At 37.3% G+C, this 21,621-nt stretch overlaps 1 protein-coding gene across 1 annotated transcript in view; it reads left to right on the forward strand.

Moving 5' to 3' along the window:
• mamdc4 (MAM domain containing 4) overlaps positions 1-21,621 on the forward strand; it is a 39,505-nt gene that overhangs the window by 5,744 nt on the left and 12,140 nt on the right. The window contains 24 exon segments of the mRNA XM_051938191.1: positions 94-255; positions 3,550-3,675; positions 4,405-4,638; positions 4,786-4,902; positions 6,736-6,770; positions 6,772-6,892; positions 7,049-7,152; positions 7,296-7,451; positions 8,259-8,349; positions 8,460-8,573; positions 12,361-12,453; positions 12,546-12,686; positions 12,765-12,904; positions 14,464-14,572; positions 14,659-14,763; positions 16,497-16,631; positions 16,757-16,884; positions 17,266-17,479; positions 17,572-17,709; positions 17,789-17,916; positions 18,112-18,202; positions 20,015-20,164; positions 20,258-20,383; positions 20,469-20,593. Of these exon segments, the coding sequence (XP_051794151.1) occupies positions 94-255; positions 3,550-3,675; positions 4,405-4,638; positions 4,786-4,902; positions 6,736-6,770; positions 6,772-6,892; positions 7,049-7,152; positions 7,296-7,451; positions 8,259-8,349; positions 8,460-8,573; positions 12,361-12,453; positions 12,546-12,686; positions 12,765-12,904; positions 14,464-14,572; positions 14,659-14,763; positions 16,497-16,631; positions 16,757-16,884; positions 17,266-17,479; positions 17,572-17,709; positions 17,789-17,916; positions 18,112-18,202; positions 20,015-20,164; positions 20,258-20,383; positions 20,469-20,593 (3,083 nt within the window).

Genomic DNA, 21,621 nt, shown 5'->3' on the forward strand with positions numbered 1-21,621 from the left:
GAACAGAACATCGAAGACTACAATTTGCTTTTCGTTCCCTTTTTGAATCTGCATGCAGTGTTTTACTAATCTGAACCGTTGTTTCCTTTAAAGGCTACAAGGGAAAAGAGTTTGAGTGTGACTTTGAGGATGCGGGACTGTGTGGATGGACCGAACAGTCGGTCGGTTCACTGTATCTCTGGGAGAGACGTCAAAGAGGAAACACTCTGCCTGAAAGTGGTCCATCCTCTGACTACACCACCGGCACAGCTACAGGTATAGTGGTGGGTTGGTTGTCTTGGTGTGTGAGGAAGCTCCTTTTAACTGGTACATCAGCACAATAACAGTCCAATACTGTATGGCAGGTTTAAAAGATAAGATTACTGCAGCCAGTTAACCCTCGTGTCGTCCTGCGGGTCAAAACTGACCCATTTTAAAGTTTGAAAATGTGGAAAAAATATATATTTTTACAGTGAAACTTCTGATGTCCACATTTTAACATTTTTGGGAAATCTTTTCACATTTTTGGTGGAAAAAAGAAATGTTGAAAATGTTTCTTTGAGAACATTCACATAAAAATCCAGCAAAATTTGCTGGATTTTGGTTGATTTTTGAGTGTGAATGTTCTTAAAGAAAATACTAGAAGTTTTACTGATATGTATGGAATCACTTTTGATATTTTTAAGATTTTTTTTTAAAATTTTTTGTCATTTTGTGAAAATATTTACAAGAGTTTTCTTTCCAGATTTGGGGGATTTTTTTAAATAAAACTTTTAAGGGAAATTTTTAAGGAATTATTGGAATTTTCTTCCTGAAGGTTTTGCAAATTTTCAGAAATTTGGGGAATTTTTTGCTGAATTTTGGGATTTTTTTTTAGACGAGGAAACAATATTTTTTGGTGCCTGTAAATGAAGACAACGGGAGGGTTGAAGGTGAAATATGCATTTTAATGTAATTTATGCATCTAAGGGTCAAGAGATCGGTTTAAAAGCAATAGTAGATTGAATATATTGAGTTTTTTTCAGTTATGTTCTGAAGAATATTTATATTTAAGGTACAGCAGCTTTGTTGGCCTCCTGCTAAATAAACTTATTTGTCCTGTACTGTTTCTTTTTATGTGTTGTATTAGCTGGGTTATTCCAGCTCCAATCATCAGGGTTCCTCCACTCAAACATCTCTAATTCAGTTGAAATGTTTTTTCATATACTATGAAATTTTAACATGGTACACTACAGTTCAAAAGTTTGGGGTCACCCAGATCATTTCATGTTTTCCATGAAAACTCACACTTTTATCCATGTGCTAACATAACTGCACAAGGGTTTTCTAATCATCAGTTAGCCTTTCAACACCACTAGCTAACACAATGTAGCATTAAAACACAGGAGTGATGTTTGCTGGAAATGTTCCTCTGTACCCCTATGGAGATATTCCATTAAAAATCAGCCGTTTCCAGCTAGAATAATATTTACTACATTAACAATGTCTGGACTGGATTTATGATTAAATTAATGTTATCTTCATTGGAAAAAAAAAAGCTTTTCTTTCAAAAATAAGGACATTTCTAAGTGACCCAAAAAATTTGAACGGTTGCGTATTAGAGAAACTTTAGCTTTGACATATCTGAAAATACAAAACATGACCATATTTTTGACAAATAATTTTTGCTTAATTATGTTTTAAGAACCATTTCCAAACTCTTCAACTCAGATTAGTCTGTCGATTAATATTTTATTTTTGTGATACAACTTGTCATACATGCTCAATCAGTTATGAAGTTATGAACAACTTTGATTATTAATAATATTTCATATTATAAAAAGCATTCTATATGTTTTGTTTTGCATTATTGTGACATGAAACTTCAAATGATTTAGAAAATATCTCTAGTTGACTTCTGCATTGTCAATTTTTGGGTAATTTGTGCTCAAAGATGTGACTTTTCATAACTGATTTTTTCAAATACTTCAACTAATTCATAATCGGAGATCATTTAATATTCTTGTCCAATATTGCAAATTCTAAATCAATGACATGATGAGAAATAACAGTGAAACTTTCAGGCTTTCGTTTTTCACAGTTCCTGAGATATTGTTATTATTGATCGAACAGCCTTAAATTTAAATGTGTAAAAACATGTTGGAAGTGAGTCAACGGATAATTTAAAAAGGCGTCGCAGAAAGTACTTGATAGATCAAATTTACAAACATCTGTATAAATATCCACATTTTATGCTCTGACAATTCCTGGCAAATAGGAGATGTTCAAGCAGAAATTATACTAAAAATATGATGATTTAAGGTGGAATGATCCAGTTAAAAAAAATGATGTACAACGTTTGTATTTGTCTTAGCATCTTCTGTGCTTTCAGTAGCAACAGCAGTTGGGGATCACAGTTTTCACGAGAGGCTACTAATGAAGCAACACGTAAACATTTGATGTAGTGTGTAATTAACAAATCATGGGGTGATTTTAACAGCCTCTAATCTCTCTGCAGCTGTGAGTTAAAACGTAAGAACAGTCGTTTGTCCCAACAGGAGTCCAACATCAGTTTTTATGTCAAAAAGAAAGCAAAGGGATCAAGATAATCAATGTCAGATAGTTTGGAGAGAATGTTTATTTCAATGAAATAGAGATTTCCAAATCATTAACCAAATCTTGAACTTAAATTAAATATCTCGTTCTATATTAAGTGTTTAGAAGCATTTTCCTTAGATATTCTAAATGCAGTTGTCTTTCTCTAAATGGAATTAAACATCCAATGTGTGTGTTAGTTGTGAGTTGTTTTGCACAGTTTTCTGGTGCATAAATCTCTCTTTAAAAAGTGATTGTTTTAGCGTGACAACCTGTAAATAATTAACTAAATGACTAATTACTGGTGTACAACTAATCAGTCAGTAGAGTTCAGTAATATCTAGAAGATAACTGACACTGCATAAAAACACAACTTCCATCGATGTTGCTAATTCTAGGTTTAGAGCAGTAAAACACACATTTTAAGGTACTTGTTCTGTATTTTTTCCCAATTAATTATTGCTTGAAATTCCTTGAAAATCTTTTTATTGCACAGTGTTACCATTCACTGCAGATGTATAAAAATGTGAAAGAAAATTGCTCGCTTTTCCTGCCTTATATCGGCTGTAATGGTTTTATTTAACGGATAAATGTTTGTGTTTTAACTGCACTCATCATCCACTTTATTAGATGCACATGTGAAAACTAATGTAGTCATAACTGGTTTCATAAACAAAATGAAATTTTGGTCGAGCTTTGTGTTTTTACAAGCTCATATGAACTTAATAGAGGTTTTTGCTTTTTTTTTTTAAAGGAAATGCATGACATGAAGCAGGAGGATTTGGTTAGTTGGCATGAATTGACTAAATAATGATAAAATGCTTTGGAGAAAGTGGAAATATAATCCACATTTGCTGTTCAGTCAGTAATTCAAATACACACATGAGCAAGAATGTTCATTTATTCTGATTGTAAAGCTCAGACGAAACGGTATCCTGCACTGAACTGTAGCGGTAATAACTTTAAATGTAATATTTAACATTTCCCATCACACAGGTTGGTTCATGGGAGTGACTGCAGTGGATTCAGAGTCTCAACACACTGCGGTTTTAAGGTCTCCAGAGATTAAAGAGTCTTCGGCCACATGTCGTCTTCGCCTCCGATATTTCCTCTGGGACTCAGGTAATTATCAATAGTCACTGCAGGTGACACTTTTACAACATTTCTGGTTTCTCTCATGAGTTTACGCACAACACTAAAGGCATACGCTACTGGTCAAAAGTTTTGGAACACCCCAGTTTTTCCAGTTATTTATTGGAAATTATGCATGTTAATGTCTCATTGTGCTCTGAAATGAAAGCATAGAGCAAAGAAACAAATGAAATTTATTTACTTGACTCTCAGAAACTTGTCTTTTGGATTTGGGTCTTAAGTGTGAAGATGTTCTGTCTCTCTTCTATTGTTAATTGCCTTTTCCTCGCCATTTTTATAGCAACTCGCTACTTTCTGCAGTACAACACTGTTATAATAATGCTCTTGAGGGTATGGTGCCACGTTGTTTTCCAGCACTACTTTAATGCAGACAGATAGGGTTGTAAGTAATTAAGAAAAGTTGGGACACCTGTAGGATTTGGTAGCACCGACATTCAAGGCTTAATCAACCTCCATTGCTGCAAAACAGCTTCAAGTTGTTAACCCATTTCTTGTTCACCACTTACTTTAATATCATTTCAAGCTATTCATTGGACTTGAAGTACTTGAATTTCAATAAAAAAGTGGAAAATTGGGGCGTTCTAAAAATTTTCACCGGTGGCATAATTTCTTATTGTTTTGAATTACTTTCACCAAAAAGAACTGGCAAAAGTTGCCTCCAGCTGCCTGCTAATGAAGTATTTCTTACATTAACTTCAGGTCACTTAGGTTTTGGATCTGCTCCTTTGTGGGCCTCCATCCTTCGCCAGGGCTCTCCAGAAACTGTCGTGTGGCGTCCGGAGGCCACCAGCATCCGTGGCTGGAAAGAAGCCACCATCTTTTTGGGCCGAAACCCTTCGAGTTTCCAAATCCATCTTCAGTCGCGGCGCTCTAAAGGACAAAGAGGAGACGTTGCTATAGACCAGCTGGAGTTTTTAGACTGTGCTTTGCCCTGTAAGTCCCTTGAAATACCTCGATCTCGTGTTCAACAGCCAGTTAATGACTATAAATTAATCAGTTTAACAAGCACCTTTACATTGACAAATAAAACAGCAGAATTGTGATTATGCTGATGTTGTTTATTTCTTATTAAATCCTCAGTACCAGCTGGCTGTGCAGCAGGGATGGTGGAGTGCGCCAATGGAGGCTGTGTGGATCCTCAACAGATCTGTGATGGTACCGATGACTGTGGCGATGGGACAGATGAGAAAGACTGTGGTGAGAAAGCTGATTTCATCTGAATTTTCTGACACCAAAGTGCTTTAATTATGTAGGCATATGTTGACAGATGTATGACTCTCAATTCAAACTTGCAAAGTACAAAATAAGACTCGGTAGGGACAGATCGAGATCCACTGATGTCTCTGCAAATTTGAATTAAAATCCTTTTAAATACAGATAGGATTGTTATGATTATCCAGAAAAAGCTGGATATTTCTTGTCTTAAACATGAAAAATAAAATTCTAGTTACATCATCTGGCTCTTTGTTGGAGGCAGAAGTTTCAAGGCTGCATATCTTAACAACTGAAACCAAAAGCATCTGCAGCTCAGTAAGACAATGACAAGTAATTTTAATGAACAAACCCTGTAACACCTAATAAAGAATTACAACACTTTAACCAGGCTGTGAAAAGAGCATGAAAAACATTTCCGAATATTAGAGGAAGTCTTACCTGAAAAAGGTGGTTTTCTGTCTGACAAATCTGAAGGAATGTCAAAGATCACACCCAAGTTTATTAGCAAAAGAGCTACTATAGAAAGCCAAAGATGCTGACCTAAAGGCCCGGTCAACCAATTTAATGATCTGTGTCTTATTTTCAACAAGGTAAGAAAAGCTGCAATCCATGCATCTAAATTCTAATGTCTTTTAAGGAGTCATTTTTTCTTTCAAATTAAGGAAGTCGTGAGTGTTTTGGGCAGATAGAGTTGCATATCATTGGCAAAGAGTGAAAAGGAATGTGATGTTTCTTCAAAATAGAAACATGTATAATAGAAATAGGACAGGACCCAAAATAGAGCCCTGAGGGATGCCAAAAGGGTGAAGTGAGAAACTCTTATCTGTTAAATATGACCAGAAGTACTTCAGGACACTTCCTTTGATGCCAACATTCTTCAAGATGTGATAACAGTATCCAAAATTCAAGAGTTTTTATTTGTAGTAACTCTTCTACAGGCTGCAATAACAAGACGATATAAAAAGGACAATTCTTTTAAAGAAAATGACTCCTATATTACAAATTTCCTGAATTGACTGTTAAACGATTAAAACTCATAAAAGAGCTGTTCTGGTAGCCTAGCCGCGCTAGACCCAGCTCTTACGACGCAAGGGTCTAGTTACCCTCAGTAAGCCTCGAGGCTGGATTCTCCTAAAACTGGCCGACGAATCACCATGAAGTGTAGAGTCAGAAGGCGGGCGTAACTAAGTGACGACAGAGGCGCGATGATTCTGACAGAAACAACTAGCCTAGCCGCGCTAGACAACCCACGGCAACGAATTTAATTCTCTGCCAGGGTCGACAACAAAAACGACAACAGTCATTGAGCTCCATTAGCACCGACTCTGAATAATCTTTCTGTTAACATGTCTTTAATATACTTGAGCTTCACCCATTGACTGTATGAAAAAGGCTTCACCGAACTCCCGCATTCTCTGATTTCCGGCGCTCGAGGAACTACGTCAGCCTATTCGTTGCGCTGATTGGTTGTATACCTACCCAATTGCTGCAGAGTGATTTGAAAGACAGCCTTTTAGCCCGCCTCCCTCCCTGCCGAGGTTAACTAGACCCTTGCGTCGTAAGACCTGGGTCTAGCGTGGCTAGGCTACTGTTCTGGTGCTGTGGTGAAGTTTAAAACCAGAATGAAACCTTTTGCAGACGTCATGCCTCTCTAGAAATGTTTGTAGTTAAATGAAAACAACTTTTGTCCAACGTTTTGGACAGAGAAGGTATCTAAGGGATCAGGACTGAGGAGTTTAGTGTAATGTGAAGACAAATGAGCAAACTGTGGTTGAGATCATCAGTTAATTTGAGTTCTTCTGTCTCCAGAACTAGAAGGCTACCAGCGCTGTGACTTTGAGGAGGATTTGGTGTAATTGGGACCTTAGATCATTTTCCCCACTGAAATGGGTGAGAACAAATCAGCAGAACATCTCCATCACAGATCCTCTACAAGGACCAGGCAGAGATCACTCCAGCAACAGCGCATCAGGTAGCAGATCTTTGTGTTTTCATGGCTGAAACCTTGTTCTGTTTCACCGTAAACATCTTTAGCATGACTCTTTCACTAGATGCATTTGAAGTGTGTTTGTTTTTGGTAAAGACTACATAAATAACAAAGGATTTTTTTTTTTTTTTACTTCTGCAGGTCATTTCCTGTATGTCACCATCCCTGAGGCTGGTCTTCAAACTGATTGGGCTGCTTTCCAGAGTCCTTTTCTTGAGCCCACCAACAGTACACATCCTTGTAAGGTGAGTCCTGAGCTAATTCCTTCTCCGTTGATTTTTATTCTTGCGCTAAACATTCATTACAAAGGGAAATAACCTCAAGACAAAGACATTTTTAGCGCAGTTTGAACCTAACTTAACAATCCTCCTGTGCCTTCCTGCTGTAGATGGTGATGTACACTCACCAGTTCGGTCCGAGGTCCGGCGGTCTGACGGTGTTGGTGGCAGATCGTCTAATTACCCCTGTGTGGGAAAGGGGTGGATCTTTGGGTGACGTCTGGGTGAAGGCAGAGGTGGAGATCGTCACCGACATGATTTTCCAGGTGAGTTTATAGCCATAACAATGATTCTGTAACATCTTTAAAACAGATATGATGCCACAGATTCATAAATAATAGTTACACACGGCAGCAAACTGTAAAACTACCTTCAGTTTAACACGTAAATGTGTGGATTTAATGTACTCTAAAAAGAACAACTGTGAAGTCACTGTAGTGAAATAATCAATGATTTTCACTTCACTTCTCAGTGGTTTTAATGTTTAGGCTGATCAATGTAGTGTTTTTAATGCAACAACTTCCTGTATAAGAAGTTACAACAAGTTGTCCGTATGTATAGATTCAGTACATACACGCATTCATCATTATGTGGTGGTGTAAGACAAAAAAACAATTAAAGTAATCCTTTTAAATGAACCTAATGGAAACTTAAAGATAATACTCTGTTGGTAGCGTCAATAAAGACAGAAAAGGACAGTATACAGGTGAAAATTCAGCTCTTTTCCATTATAACGATTTCTAAATAACTTCAAGCATTAAAGATCTTTGGTCATTCCATGCTACCCTTCTCTGTTACAAATAAAATAAAACATTAACAAAATATGTCCTTTTAAAAGTAAGGTTAAAAGTTGAACGTGGAAGATTCTGGGTTTATATCATGTTGATATACTTATGATTGTGTAAATTTCAAATGGTATTTTTGTTTTTCACATAACTGCTATTTGCTACCTTGGAAATAAATCCCATGTGGAGCTGTTTCTCTCTTTTGTCTGTAGATTAGAGTTTAATTTATGCTGCCTACCACTGGAATGTAAAATGAATTTGCCTCTTACCTGCTGTGTCTTCTTATAGATCCTGATAATGGCAGCAGTCAGAGACTTTACATACGGAGGCATTGCTGTCGACAGCATCGTGTTGTCCCCTGAATGCCGCCTGTCGACAGGTACGCTTTTTTAACTGTCTGAACATTGATGGAAAAAAATCTATGCTTCTACATCTGGAAAGAACAATAATAAACGCCTTCTGTTGTCTCACTTTTTTACACTTTAATAGGAAATAACACTCTGGAAAAATTTCCTGAACCCCCCAAAGACCCGTGTACGGTGCCAGAAAAGATGTGTGATTTTCATGCTGACTGTGAACAAGCAGAAGATGAAGCAAAATGTGGTGAGTTTATTCATCCTGTAAATCTACAAAGCATATTTTCCATTTTATTAGGGCTGGCTGAAGCATAGATAAAGCTGCTCAGAGCCTCCAGCAGGGGGCGCCTCAAAGGGTAAATTATAATATGCTGTTGCCAAGTAAAAATATAGATTTCTACAGTGTTGAAAACTTGGACATTCAGGAAAACAAACTCATTTTACAAAGTGAACAAGTATGAAACAGGGTATGAAAAAAAGGTTTCGAAAAGGTTTTGAAGAAATTGTTTAAGATGTACCAAGACTGTTTTCAGCAGAAAAATAAAAGATAAAAATATAAATATAATTTAGAAAGGAGGTTTACACCAGTGAATAGCCAGGTATTGATTTAGTGACTATTTTATAACCTTTTTCCAACCTGCTGAAAAATTTTATTGTTTAAACTGAAGCAAACTTTAGGGATGAAAAATTGGACCTAACTATTGTTCAGTGACATTCTGCTTTTTGAGAGCAGCATAGTCCAATAGATGAAATGTTTTATTACTGACCCTCACCAAACAACAACACCATTCATCAGAGCCACAAACTATGACACTGTCAAATTTGTAACTTTGCGACAGTTCTAGAGCTAAATGTGTAATTTTTTTCCAATTCAGACAGCAATTTGGAAATTTGCCAAAAACAAATTACAGCTTTTTACAAAATCCTGTTAATAAAAATAATTATTTTCCCTTTTAAGCGCAACCGAGAAGCTGAACTGCAGGCTGTGTTTCCACAAAACGGATAGGAGACAAGTATGGAAGCGAATAAGAGAGACTGAGAGCAAAATAAAGCATGCTCGATTTATATAATAAATGCAGCATGGCCCAAAAACAGAAAACAGAGAGACACATTCAGCATGGTGAAGCTACTTTCTGGAGTCAATGTCAGGATAATGTCAGGAAAAAAATGTGAAAAATTAAATTGTAAAAAGGTAAACGGGCCTATTGAATCATCTGTCACACATAGATGACCAATTTTTTCCAGTATTGATAATGCCTGTGTACACTAGATAAAATATCGATCATGTCTATTCCAGCTGTTATTTTTTTATGGCATTCTGTGTCCTGCTGCGTAAAAGGCATATTTGAGTCTCTTTATCTCTAGTCATGGTTGTGTTGCTTCCATAGAGGTGCAGGACTTTATATTGAAGTAAAAAAAAAAGAACCCTCAGTGAGGAAAAATAAAACAGGAGCAAAAGAAAACGACCAGAAACTGCTTAGACTTGAGAGGATTAAAGCTTGAAAAATGTTTAAATTCAATTTAGATTAAGACTTAAGGGCATGCAACTTCAAACTAGGGCTGTGTGTGTGATGTGAGTGTGATTGTTTGTCTGTATACACACGTGGACAAAATTGTTGGTACCCCTCAGTTAAAGAAGGAAAAACCCACAATTCTCACTGAAATCACTTGAAACTCACAAAAGTAACAATAAATAAAAATTTATTGAAAATTAAATAATCAAAAACAGCCATTACTTTTGAATTGTTGATTAACATAGTTATTTAAAAAAACAAACTAATGAAACAGGCCTGGACAAAAATGATGGTACCTCTATAAAAGATTGAAAACTATTTGACCAGAGTGACATGATTAACTCAGGTGTGTCATTTAATTGACATCACAGGTGTTTCCAAACTCATAATCAGTCAGTCTGCCTATTTAAAGGGAGACAAGTAGTCACCCTGCTGTTTGGTGAAAAGGTGTGTACCACACTGAACATGGACAACAGAAAGCGAAGGAGAGAATTGTCCCAGGACATCCGAAAAAAATTATAGACAAACATCTTAAAGGTAAAGGCTATAAGACCATCTCGAAACAGCTTGAAGTTCCTGTGACAACAGTGGCTCATATTATTCAGAAGTTCAAGACCCACGGGACAGTAGCCAACCTCCCTGGACGTGGCCGCAAGAGGAAAATTGATGACAAATTGAAGAGACGGATCGTTCGAATTGTATCCAAAGAGCCCAGAGCAACCTCCAAAGAAATTAAAGGTGAACTCCAAGGCCAAGGTACATCAGTGTCAGATCGCACCATTCGTCGTCGTTTGAGCCAAAGTGGACTTCATGGGAGACGACCAAGGAGGACACCACTGCTGAAAAAGACTCATAAAAAAGCGAGACTGGAATTTGCAAAAATGCATGTTGACAAGCCACAAAGCTTCTGGGAGAATGTCCTTTGGACAGATGAGACCAAACTGGAGCTTTTTGGTAAGGCACATCAACTCTATGTTCATAGACTCAAAAACCAAGCATACGAAGAAAAGAACACTGTCCCTACGGTGAAACATGGAGGAGGCTCAGTAATGTTTTGGGGCTGCTTTGCTGCATCTGGCACAGGGTGTCTTGAAAGTGTGCAAGGTACGATGAAATCTGAAGACTATCAAGGCATTCTGGAGAGAAATGTGCTGCCTAGTGTCAGAAAGCTTGGTCTCAGTCGCAGGTCATGGGTCTTCCAACAGGACAACGATCCAAAACACACAGCCAAAAACACCCAAGAATGGCTGAGAGAAAAGCGTTGGACTATTCTAAAGTGGCCTTCTATGAGCCCAGATCTGAATCCCATTGAACATATGTGGAAGGAACTGAAACATGCCATTTGGAGAAGACACCCATCAAACCTGAGACAACTGGAGCTGTTTGCTCATGAGGAGTGGGCCAAAATACCTGTTGACAGCTGCAGAACGCTCATTGACAAATACAGAAATCGTTTAATTGCAGTGATTGCCTCAAAAGGTTGTGCAACAAAATATTAAGTTATGGGTACCATCATTTTTGTCCAGCCCTATTTCATTAGTTTGTTTTTTTAAATAATTCTGTTAATCAACAATTCAAAAGTGATGGCTGATTTTGATTATTTAATTTTCAATAAATTTTTATTTATTGTTACTTTTGTGAGTTTCAAGTGATTTCAGTGAGAATTGTGGGTTTTTCCTTCTTTAACTGAGGGGTACCAACAATTTTGTCCACGTGTGTATGTAGCCCTGTGACAGACTGGTGACCTGTCCAGGGTGTCCCCTGCCTTTGCCCGAGTCAGCTGAGATAGGCTCCAGCACCCCCCGTGACCCTAGTGAGGATAAAGCGGTGTATAGAGAATGGATGGATGGATGGCATGCAACTTCAAACTAAAATTAAAAAAAAATAAACCTTTTCTCTCTTTTTTACCTCAGTACTTGTATTTAAGGGGACACTGTTGTAGTAGTTCAGTGAAGTCGAGAGAGGATGAGGAGGCAGATACAGAGAGACACACTAGAGGCCCAGATGATTTCTGTTGCTAGTAAGGTTTACTGATATCAGGAGAAGTGACACTGACAGAGCAGCAATACATGCAAGCAACGCCAGCATCAGTTCTGGGGATTTTCTCTGATCTTTGGGTTTTTATTGTAGTTGGGAGAAGGTCAGATTTAGATTACAGGCCAATATGGAGACAACTTGTCAGCTTAGTCTCTTCAGAATAGACTATATCTAACCTGGACCAGATCAGAGAGTCCTGGCATATCTTTCTCCTTTAGTGTCTGCCTGCCTGAAAATAATTTAGGATCATGTCAGCTAACAGCTGCAAGGAAATACCTTAGAAAGGTGAAAGAAATGTTTTCCTTAGCGAACACTAAGTATGTTAATTTCCTGTGTTTTTCTACCTACCTTTATCTGTGTGACATATTTCATGCACTGTACATGCAACATAAAAGAAAATTGCAAAATATCATTGGTTTTCTATCACCAAAGCAGATTTTTGTCTAGATTTGAGTGTAAAATTTCCATGAATGATTCCTGCAGGGGACTTTTCCTACCCTGAAGGCAGCTTGGGTTGGACTGACACCAGCATTGGGAGTCAAAGTTGGGTTCTGTATGAAAACTCCACTCACAAAGGTACAAAGATGTTCCGTAATCCTTCATTTAATAACATTTACTAATCTCAGCATACAGTGATTAATTATTTGGTCCATTTCCATGTCTTTCAGAAGAGGAGTACCTGTATGTGGTAAAGGCTCCGGGTCAGCAGCTGACTGATGCCCAGACTCGGACTCCCCTCCTCGGACCCTCCGGTGCTGCCTGTAACCTCAGCTTTGAATTTGCTCTCACTGGGAATCCAGACCATATTGGTAACTTACTGTCCTACATGTCTAAACTGTTTTTCCAGCCCACACAGCTCAGTTCTTAGATATAACTTTGTGCTGCAGGTGATCTGTCCATCAGGGTGATCGACAGCTTGCTGGGCGACGGACCAAAACTCTGGGAATTTAGCGGGAAAACTGGAAAAGACGAGGAATCCTGGCGACATGCTGACGTACTTATTGGAACCAGAAAACATCGCTTCCAGGTCGGTTTTTACCCCACACTTCACTACATTCTTTGTTTGTTTGAGCAGCAGCTCAAACAAATCAGCATTTGTGCATTATTGCACTAATAATGAGATGTAATTTGGAGATTTGTACTGAAGTTCTTATGTTGGATGAGATTTGAGTCTCAAATGTAAAAAGTAAGGCTGTTGTAAAAAGACCCTTCTGGGTGTCAGTTTCTGATATCCATTAAGACTTTTTACAAACTTTTTGTAGCAAAAATATTCCATCTGATGGACAGTAAAGTTTTTAAGGGTGGTGAGAGATGAGAACTTCATAGATCTGCAGACTGTAGACTCTAGAATAGTAATAATCATAATAAGAAAAACACTCAAAGAGCACAGTACTCCGCCAAGGGTGCTCTTTACTTAAATCATTTCCAACAGATAAGTCCCAGTAAATCCGCAGTAGTGGATTTGTAATAGGATCACAATCATGTGATTGTCAGCAGGCAGTTGATGTAATGTTCACTTGTTCTCATAGTTACAGTCCAGTTCAATTCAGTTCAGTTCAGCTGTAATATGACACCGTGCTGCTATCTTGCAATGATACAGAAATCTTTAACAAATCTGTGGATCCAGACTATAAGCCGCATCACTGCCAAAATCTAAAAACTTGATCCATGTGTCCTTTCTGACCTTCCCTGAAAATTTCATCCAAATCCGTTAATTTTTGAGTAATGTTGCAAACTGTCAGACAGTCGGACAAACGTATGTCCATCGTCACATAACTCCACCACATTCCTTGATGGAGTAATAAGCTCTCCATCAGAAAATGGTTTATTGTTTTTGCCAATTTTGTGTGACATGACACAACTTATCTTCTCTGGATGTGTGGATGTGTGAAGTTCACTAAAAAGTCCTTGTTGGTTGTGCAGCTTAGCTACCAAAGCATCCAACCCTGTTGCCTGTTCTTGATCAGACAAATTGTTGTACTTCTCGGCAGGTTTAGTCATGTAGCACTTATTCAAATTATAATCCTTAAAAACAGCAACCTGTGCACCACAAACTAAACACACGGCTTTATTTGACTTCTGTTAAGTAACATTTAGCAGTTCGTGTCTTGTTAAATCCCTGTCATTCTGTAGCGACCTGCCTTTTTCTGGCATGAGCTGACATTTTGAGGACCAGCTGGCCAGCATGTGCGCCCACATGTAAATTTCAAAAAGCATCCTTTTTAAAATAGAAGCAACACAGTTGCATTGTGTGCATGCCGTCGTTTATGTTCTAATTTAAAACTGACCTCACGAGGGCCAGACAGGAAATGCACAGGTCTGTTCTAGAGGAAGCAACAGCATAGAGTTACATCTAATTTGTTTTAAGATGGCAAGGGATTACTTTCCAGACAAGTCTCTTGTTTCCTGTCTGTTCTGTGAGGAACCAGGAAATTGTTTTTTTGTAGGATTTGGTGCAAGCATGTTTAATTTTTCGCTGCTTAAATAAAACAGTTGCATCATGTGAAACTGATTAAAAATCCTCAAACTGTTGAAGTCTGTTCATCTCATTAGATTTCTCCTGTTTTGTATATTTACCTTCAACAGCTGGCATTTGAAGCTCGTGCCAAAAAACTTTGCCCATGTGCCAAGATTAAAGTGAAAAACGTTCGCTTCTTCGGCTGTCATGCCAGCTATTACCCATTATCTCCCACAGGTAACTTTACAGTAAACACAAACTAAACATGCACAGTTCAATATATTACATAGAAATGTTTCAAATCCAAGCATTTTTCTGCTTAGGGCTGTCGTGTAACTTTGAAGAGGGACTGTGTGGATGGATGCAGGACAACAGCGACAACTTTGACTGGACGTTGTTCAGTGGGATGGACCACTCCATCGGAATTGGTGAGCTCATTTAAAACCAAGTAAATAATCAGTTCTTAATATGTCAAAAGGAGTAATGAGGAAGTAAAGGTGGTGCAGTAGGAAGGTTTTCTGTCAGATGCATTTTAATTTCTTAGATGTACACATAAAAAGTATTAAAATTGAGTAGAAAGATCCATTTCTTCATTTAAAACACTAAAACCAGCAAAAACTTTGGCTGAATTCACTTCTATGCTTATTAGATAGACATTCTTAGCCTTCAAAGGAGCATACAGGACAGAGTCGCTAATTACAAGTTGGGAGGTTTAATTAAAGTCTGCAGGAAATTAATAAGTACAATACTGAATGTCAGAGCTGCAGAAGGCAGAAAGGAAAGCCAGACAAAAAATACAGCAGCTTTCCCTTCTGTTCTTTCTGTTCTAAGCATCGGCTGGATATAAAAGATGAACGTAGCCTCCAAGTCTGAAAAGTGAAGCCAACATGTGCCTTAAGCCTGCATTATTTCCAGCAACCAGCAGGGGGTTGCATGCTGTATAAAAGTCTATGAGAAAATGGCCCAACTTCTTCCATGTTTGGTTAACTTAATAAACATTTTCATCAAGTTTATGGTCTCAATTGCTAGTTTTAAGACTTTTTGGATACAACGTGATGCTAAATTTGTAAGTTTTGCGCCCTTTTAGAGTAAAATAGATACTAAAGCAAGACACGTTTTAAGGCAGACAAAACTTGTGATTGACAGGTTGCTCCTCTATTGCTATGTGTTGAATCCTTGAATTTTCTTTCGGTCTGCAAAAACAAATTTAAAAAAATTCTTGAAATTTAGGTTGATGGAATTTTTTCTTTTTTACAGTTTTGGCCTATACCCCAATACAGTGTGCAGGTGTTAGTTTTGTACAGATTCTTGGATTTGATTGTTGTCTATATAGAAAGATTAACAAACCCTCCGCGACATCACTTGTAGGTTTCTCTGAAAAGTTTTTTTGAGCTCAATTAAGCATCAGTTTAATCCTTACTACAATTTAAATGGTTGGATTAAAAAAAAAACTTTAAAATTAGCTATAGAGACCAAAACCATTTATTCCACCATGCTGTAAACATGGTTATTTCTGCTGTGAATTTGGACATTTTAACATGGAGGTCTATGGGGATTGTCTCTCTTATGGATCCGACCTCTAGTGGATATTTTAGGAACTGCAGTGTTTAGCAAATGTGCACTTGTATTTGACGTTTTGGTTGTTTTTCTTGCCCCAAAACAACCTCAGCCTGGTAACTTATTACACTTGTAGTCAACGCAGTGACCAGTGGTGTACGCTGTTTTTGAAACTTTATAACTTTTTTATTTGTACATTTTATATCTGCCACTGCGTCACTGTAAAAATCTACTTCGGTGCCTGGGATTATTTGCATTTCAGTGTTAATTACAGTGTTTTAATAAATACCAATTTCATGAGTGTTGTGGAAGTTCAGCGAGGTTGATAAAATCAGATTTAGATTACAGACCAATATGGAGACAACTCATCTGCTTAGAATAGATGACCAATCTAACCTTGACCAGAGCAGAGAGTCCTGATTTATCTTTCTCCTACAGTGTCTGCCTGTTGGAAGATAATTTAGGATGATTTCAGCAAACAGCTTCAAGGAAATACCTTAGAAAGGGAAAAGAGCAATTTTTCCTAGCAATGAGTTTTTTAGTAGGTAGCATGAAATTGTGTCTTTGTCTTTTAACCTCTAACATATTTCATAATTATGTTCAGGAAACAGTCTTGTCGTGGACCTGTGGAGTCCTTCACTTCGCGGTGCGTTCGGACGCTTAATTTCCTACCCAACTAGAGCCGGTACCACAGATTACTGCCTGTCCTTCTTCTACAAACTCTATGGACCCAACACAGGTGATTATATTCTGACTGGACCCAATACAAATAGGGCAAATGTGTTGATTTAGAATGAAGTGATGCCTCATAACCTGAAAATTCTGAGTACCTCTATGTTGTTTCTACTCATTGATCCCATCCAGGTGTTCTGAACGTTAAAGTAACGGATAACTACGGTTCTGAAACCCTCCTCTGGACTCGCAGTGGAGCTCACGGCAACATGTGGCACGCAGCTGAATGTTGGGTACCTCACCAGCTCACAGACTTTCAGGTATGGAATAGCCTTGTTGTGGACATTTTTGTTGTTGGACATTTTACAGGAAGTGAAAGTCACAGGTCTTTAATTATATCTTACATTAGATTTGTTTTTCATGTATTTCAAAAAATATGCAGGTTTTTGCAGTTTAATCTCATAAAGTTAAGTTACAACTCTTAGCCAAAGCTTTGTGTTATATTTTGTTATTTTCTACATTTAACATCTTCTCTGCCCTCTTGTGGTAAAAGCAAAACATTGCTGCACCTTTAAGCAAATACTTTAGAAGAGTAATTGTCTCCTAAAAGCCAATAACATGTCTAAAAAGACTGGGAGACGATGGCAAAATTAACATTTTAACCTCATCTTTCATCCTTTCAACCGTCGTCTCACCAACAGCTGATCTTTGAGGCGGTTCGCTCTGGTTTTGACGGCCAGTTGGCCATAGATGATTTAGTGTTCTTGGACGGTCCGTGCACCATACCAAGGGTTTGCTCCTTCGAAAGCCAGCAGTGCGGCTACAAAAGTTCTGGTAAAGTTCGTTGGCTGCACCAGAACGGACACGGCAGCACAAATGGACCCAAACGTGACCACAGTCTGGAGACCGAACTGGGTGAGAGGGAGTCCAGTTAGATAATCAAAACGCTTCATTAAACACGCAGAAAACTGAGGATTGTGACCCTGTTTTGCCGGATTCGTTTCCAGGTTTCTACATGATGGTTAACACCGGAGCAAACATCCTTCCCTCTGACACAACAACGGTCCTCACTTCGTCTGTTCGCCAAGGAAACGCCAAGACCGAGTGTTTTACTTTCTGGTATCACATGGGAGGAGAGAACCCTGGTGAGGAACCTTCAAAACAAAACACAAAAACAAACAACAAGAAGAAACAGTTTAATAGTTTACTATTCGCACGTCGCAGGTTCTCTCTCAGTTTACATGAAGCCGGTGAAAGGGGAGAGGCTGAAGATCTTCTCCAACAGTCTGGATCAAGGAGACGTCTGGCGCCATGGCAACGGCAACATCTCGAGTGACCTTGTGGACTGGCAGGTACAGAGTGGCTGAATTAAATGGAAGTAAATTAAATTAACCATCACATCGACCCACTTTCAGACCTGTAGGGAACACAAACATCATCTACAAAGTCTCTGACAGACTTTGGCCAAAGCAGCTTTAGAGGAATCTTAAACTTTAAAATGTAGGATTTAATGTTTTTCATTCATTGAGTTGATTTTTGTTCTGCAGTTGGAGTTCGAGGTGGTCGGAGCTGGAGGCAAAGACACTTACGTTGCCATCGATGACATCTATATTTCACCTTATCCATGTGAAGACCGAGGTTTGTATTGATCGGCTTCATCAAAATGAATGAGAAACACAGCAAATGCTACTGCATATTGTAATTTTCTATGATTAAAATTAACCTTCTAACCTTAATTTTACATGACATTGTGCATATTTTTTTCCTTTTAAGTTCAATGAATAATGTATGAATTTATGTATATGTTATATAATGACACAAGCTGTATTTTCAGTTATTACTGATAGTTATAGATAATATACGCTCATTAAAACACATTCAGCAAATATTTAACAAACAAATCCATGAAAAATTACGGACACAGTACTTCTTTAGCTAATAATTGTACCTAATTTTAGAAATCTATTTATAATACTATGCTTAAATTTAACTCTTCTATTTATAATTTTAAAAGGAAAATTTTGTGAAGTTAAGCTGAATTTGCAAATGTGTCCTTTTATGTCAAAATAATCAACTTACTTTCACAAAAAATTTAAATTTTATGGTTCATCAGACTGTTTTTATTGTTGTTCATATATTAGATGAATTTTTAAAGATCTATAATTTCAGCGATATTTTTTCAACTTTATTAACAGTACTTCTACTTTCCTTTAATTTTAAAAATCAATTTAATTATTTTTTTAGACAAAACTGAATTTGCAATTATGAGACTTTTTGTGTGGAAAAAAGCCAGTTTCATGGTTAAAGAGTCAGGTTTTAATGTTATTTTCATGTTTAATCTAATTGTTTAAATAATTACATTGATAAGTTTAGGAATATATTAACAATACTAAACTTGCATTTAACTTTTCCTTTTATTATTTAAAAAAGAAAATTTGGCGAATTTGAGCAGAATTGGAAAATGTGTCTTTTTATGCCCAAAATTTCAACTCATTTTGACAAAAAAAAGGAAATTTTATGTTCAGACAGTTTTTAATATCATCAGTTCTAAACTTGAAGTTAACTTTTTATTTTAAAAAAAGAGACAAATTTAAGGTTAGTCAGAGGCATATGTATTTTTTATATTTTTATATTGTGATTTTTAAAATCATTTTAGAAACATGTTACCAGTACTAAACTTAAATTAAACTTTTCCTTTTATTATTTAGAAAGGAAAATTCTGTGAAATTGAGCTAATTTTGCATATGTGGGTCTTTTTATGCCAAAAATTCAACTTTACGTTAAAAAAATAAAATCATTTTGAGGTTACTCAAAGATTTTCAGTTGTTTTTACATATGTATTTTTAATATCATTTAATAATAATTTTACTGATTAAAATATCAAAAGACTTTTACAGATTTTTTGTTGCAGCCTCACGAAGTTACCATAAGTTACATTGCTTATAATATTATATTTTATATGTATTTATATTATTAGTTTTAGAAAAGCTTAGTGTTATACTTTCCTGTTTTCTAGACTCAACATTTTAAATAATTTCCTATTTATGCAAAAGTTAGTACTTGCTTTTGTGATGAATTTATATAAAATATTCAAATATATAAATATAGTTTATACCTCATTCTGTTCTACATAGATCTACTTATTCTTAGACGAACAAATGAAACAAACTAGGTTGTGAACTTCAACAATTATATATTATTTTCTGTAGAAATTCCTAATGCAAAAGGCTTCTTAATGATTGTCCGATACACAAACCAAGAGGTGACTGTAATAAACACATTACTAATTATAATTACAGCACATCCTCATATTAGACACCAGTCAGATAAAAGACGACCGTTTATTCACAGACCCCTAGTGGAATATAAGCTGCAGTTTATTCAAAGCAGAATTACACAGTGGTTTTAGCTTTGTTTTAGCATGTGTTTCTGTTCTGTTGAATGCTTCAGGTTCCAGATGTAGTCTGGAAACTGGGATGTGCAGCTGGAGCAACACTCAGAACGCTGAAGTGGACGAGCTGGACTGGGAGCTGACGAGCGCAGAGGCAGAGCAACACTATACTGTCCCATATGAAGACCACACTCTGGGCACAGAGAAAGGTAAAACCAGGGAGAAGATACTACTAAACAGAGCTACTACGTGGTTATTTCACTTCTTATCTAAATGAGCCGTTTCCTGTTCATTCCTACCAGGTCACTTCCTGTTTGTTCCGAGCAGCAATCGGACGGTAGCCAATGAAAATGCCTGGCTGCTGAGTCCTCACCTGCCCCCGACCAAAGGCACCTGCCTGAAGTTCTGGGCCTTCAAACCCCACTCATGTGAGGATGGACGAAGTTTAATGAATAGTTGGTCTGATATGTGGTGTACGTTCCTCTTTAATACTTTTTTTTTTAATGTGTGCAGCGGACAGTCGGCTGAACGTTTGGAGGCTGTCTGAAGGTCGTCTCAGTCAGCTAATAGTGGTGGATAACCTGGGTGGACCGTGGAAGCACTTCGCTGTCGACATCATATCTACGAAGGAATACCAGGTCAGAATCTCATCACCACAAAACATCAGAAATATTGTGTTTAATCTGTTTATTAATGTAGATTTTCAACCCTGTATAGTTTTCTGTATAGAAGTGTGTTAAAGCTGAAACATCACAACTTATTTTTGACCATCTCCAGTTTGCTTGAAACATTTTTTAAATCGTAAACTATGGAACGCAGCAGAGTTATGTGACGATCGATGTACGTTTGTCTGTCCATCCGTCTGTCTGCAGCATTACTCAAAACCAGACTAATGGATTTGGATGAAATTTTCAGGGAAGGTCAGAAATGACACAAGGACCAAGTGATGCAACTTATAGTCTGGATCCACGGATTTGTTCAAGATTTCTGTATCATTGCGAAATAGTGGCAGGTCATCACTGCAACCATGACAACAAGTGAACACTTTGTCAGCTCCCTGCTGACAATCACATGATTGCGATCCTACTACAAATCCACTGCTGAGGACTTATCAGGACTTTTCCGGCTTAAATCATACAAGGAGCAGTTGATTAAATTGTGGGGGTGTTTCTGAGTCTCACGAATTCCGGCTGCCCGCTACATATTTAGGTCACACAATTCAGTATCCGTACATAACGTACACATGCAGAACACATGCCTAAATAATTCTCTGCATGTTACATTGCACACATACAGACAAGATGTTTTAAAAGAAGTGGCAGACAACGCGTGTCTAAATAAATGTTATTGCGTTCTTACAATGCATCATATTGTTCATATGGTTTTACTTTAGCTCTGAGTCAAAAATGATTAAAATCCATGAATAATAAAAGAATGTTACTTTAGAATATCCATCTTAAAATGCAGTGGAGTGGAATAGGTAAGAAAGCGCAAAAAGAGGCACTAAAGTAGACATATTCCTGTGTAAAATATAGTGGGGTCATAAATGACTCCAGTCGGTCATTTTAGTCGCTAAAATAGCTTGGTCGCTTGAGGGTTAGTAGTTTCTGAGATATGATCATTTAAACATGGCTTCAAATTTGAATGTGCAAAAAAATGTGCTGAA

This window comes from Acanthochromis polyacanthus, chromosome 18 (genome assembly GCF_021347895.1).
Source record: "Acanthochromis polyacanthus isolate Apoly-LR-REF ecotype Palm Island chromosome 18, KAUST_Apoly_ChrSc, whole genome shotgun sequence".
NCBI classification, from domain to species: Eukaryota; Metazoa; Chordata; class Actinopteri; family Pomacentridae; genus Acanthochromis; species Acanthochromis polyacanthus.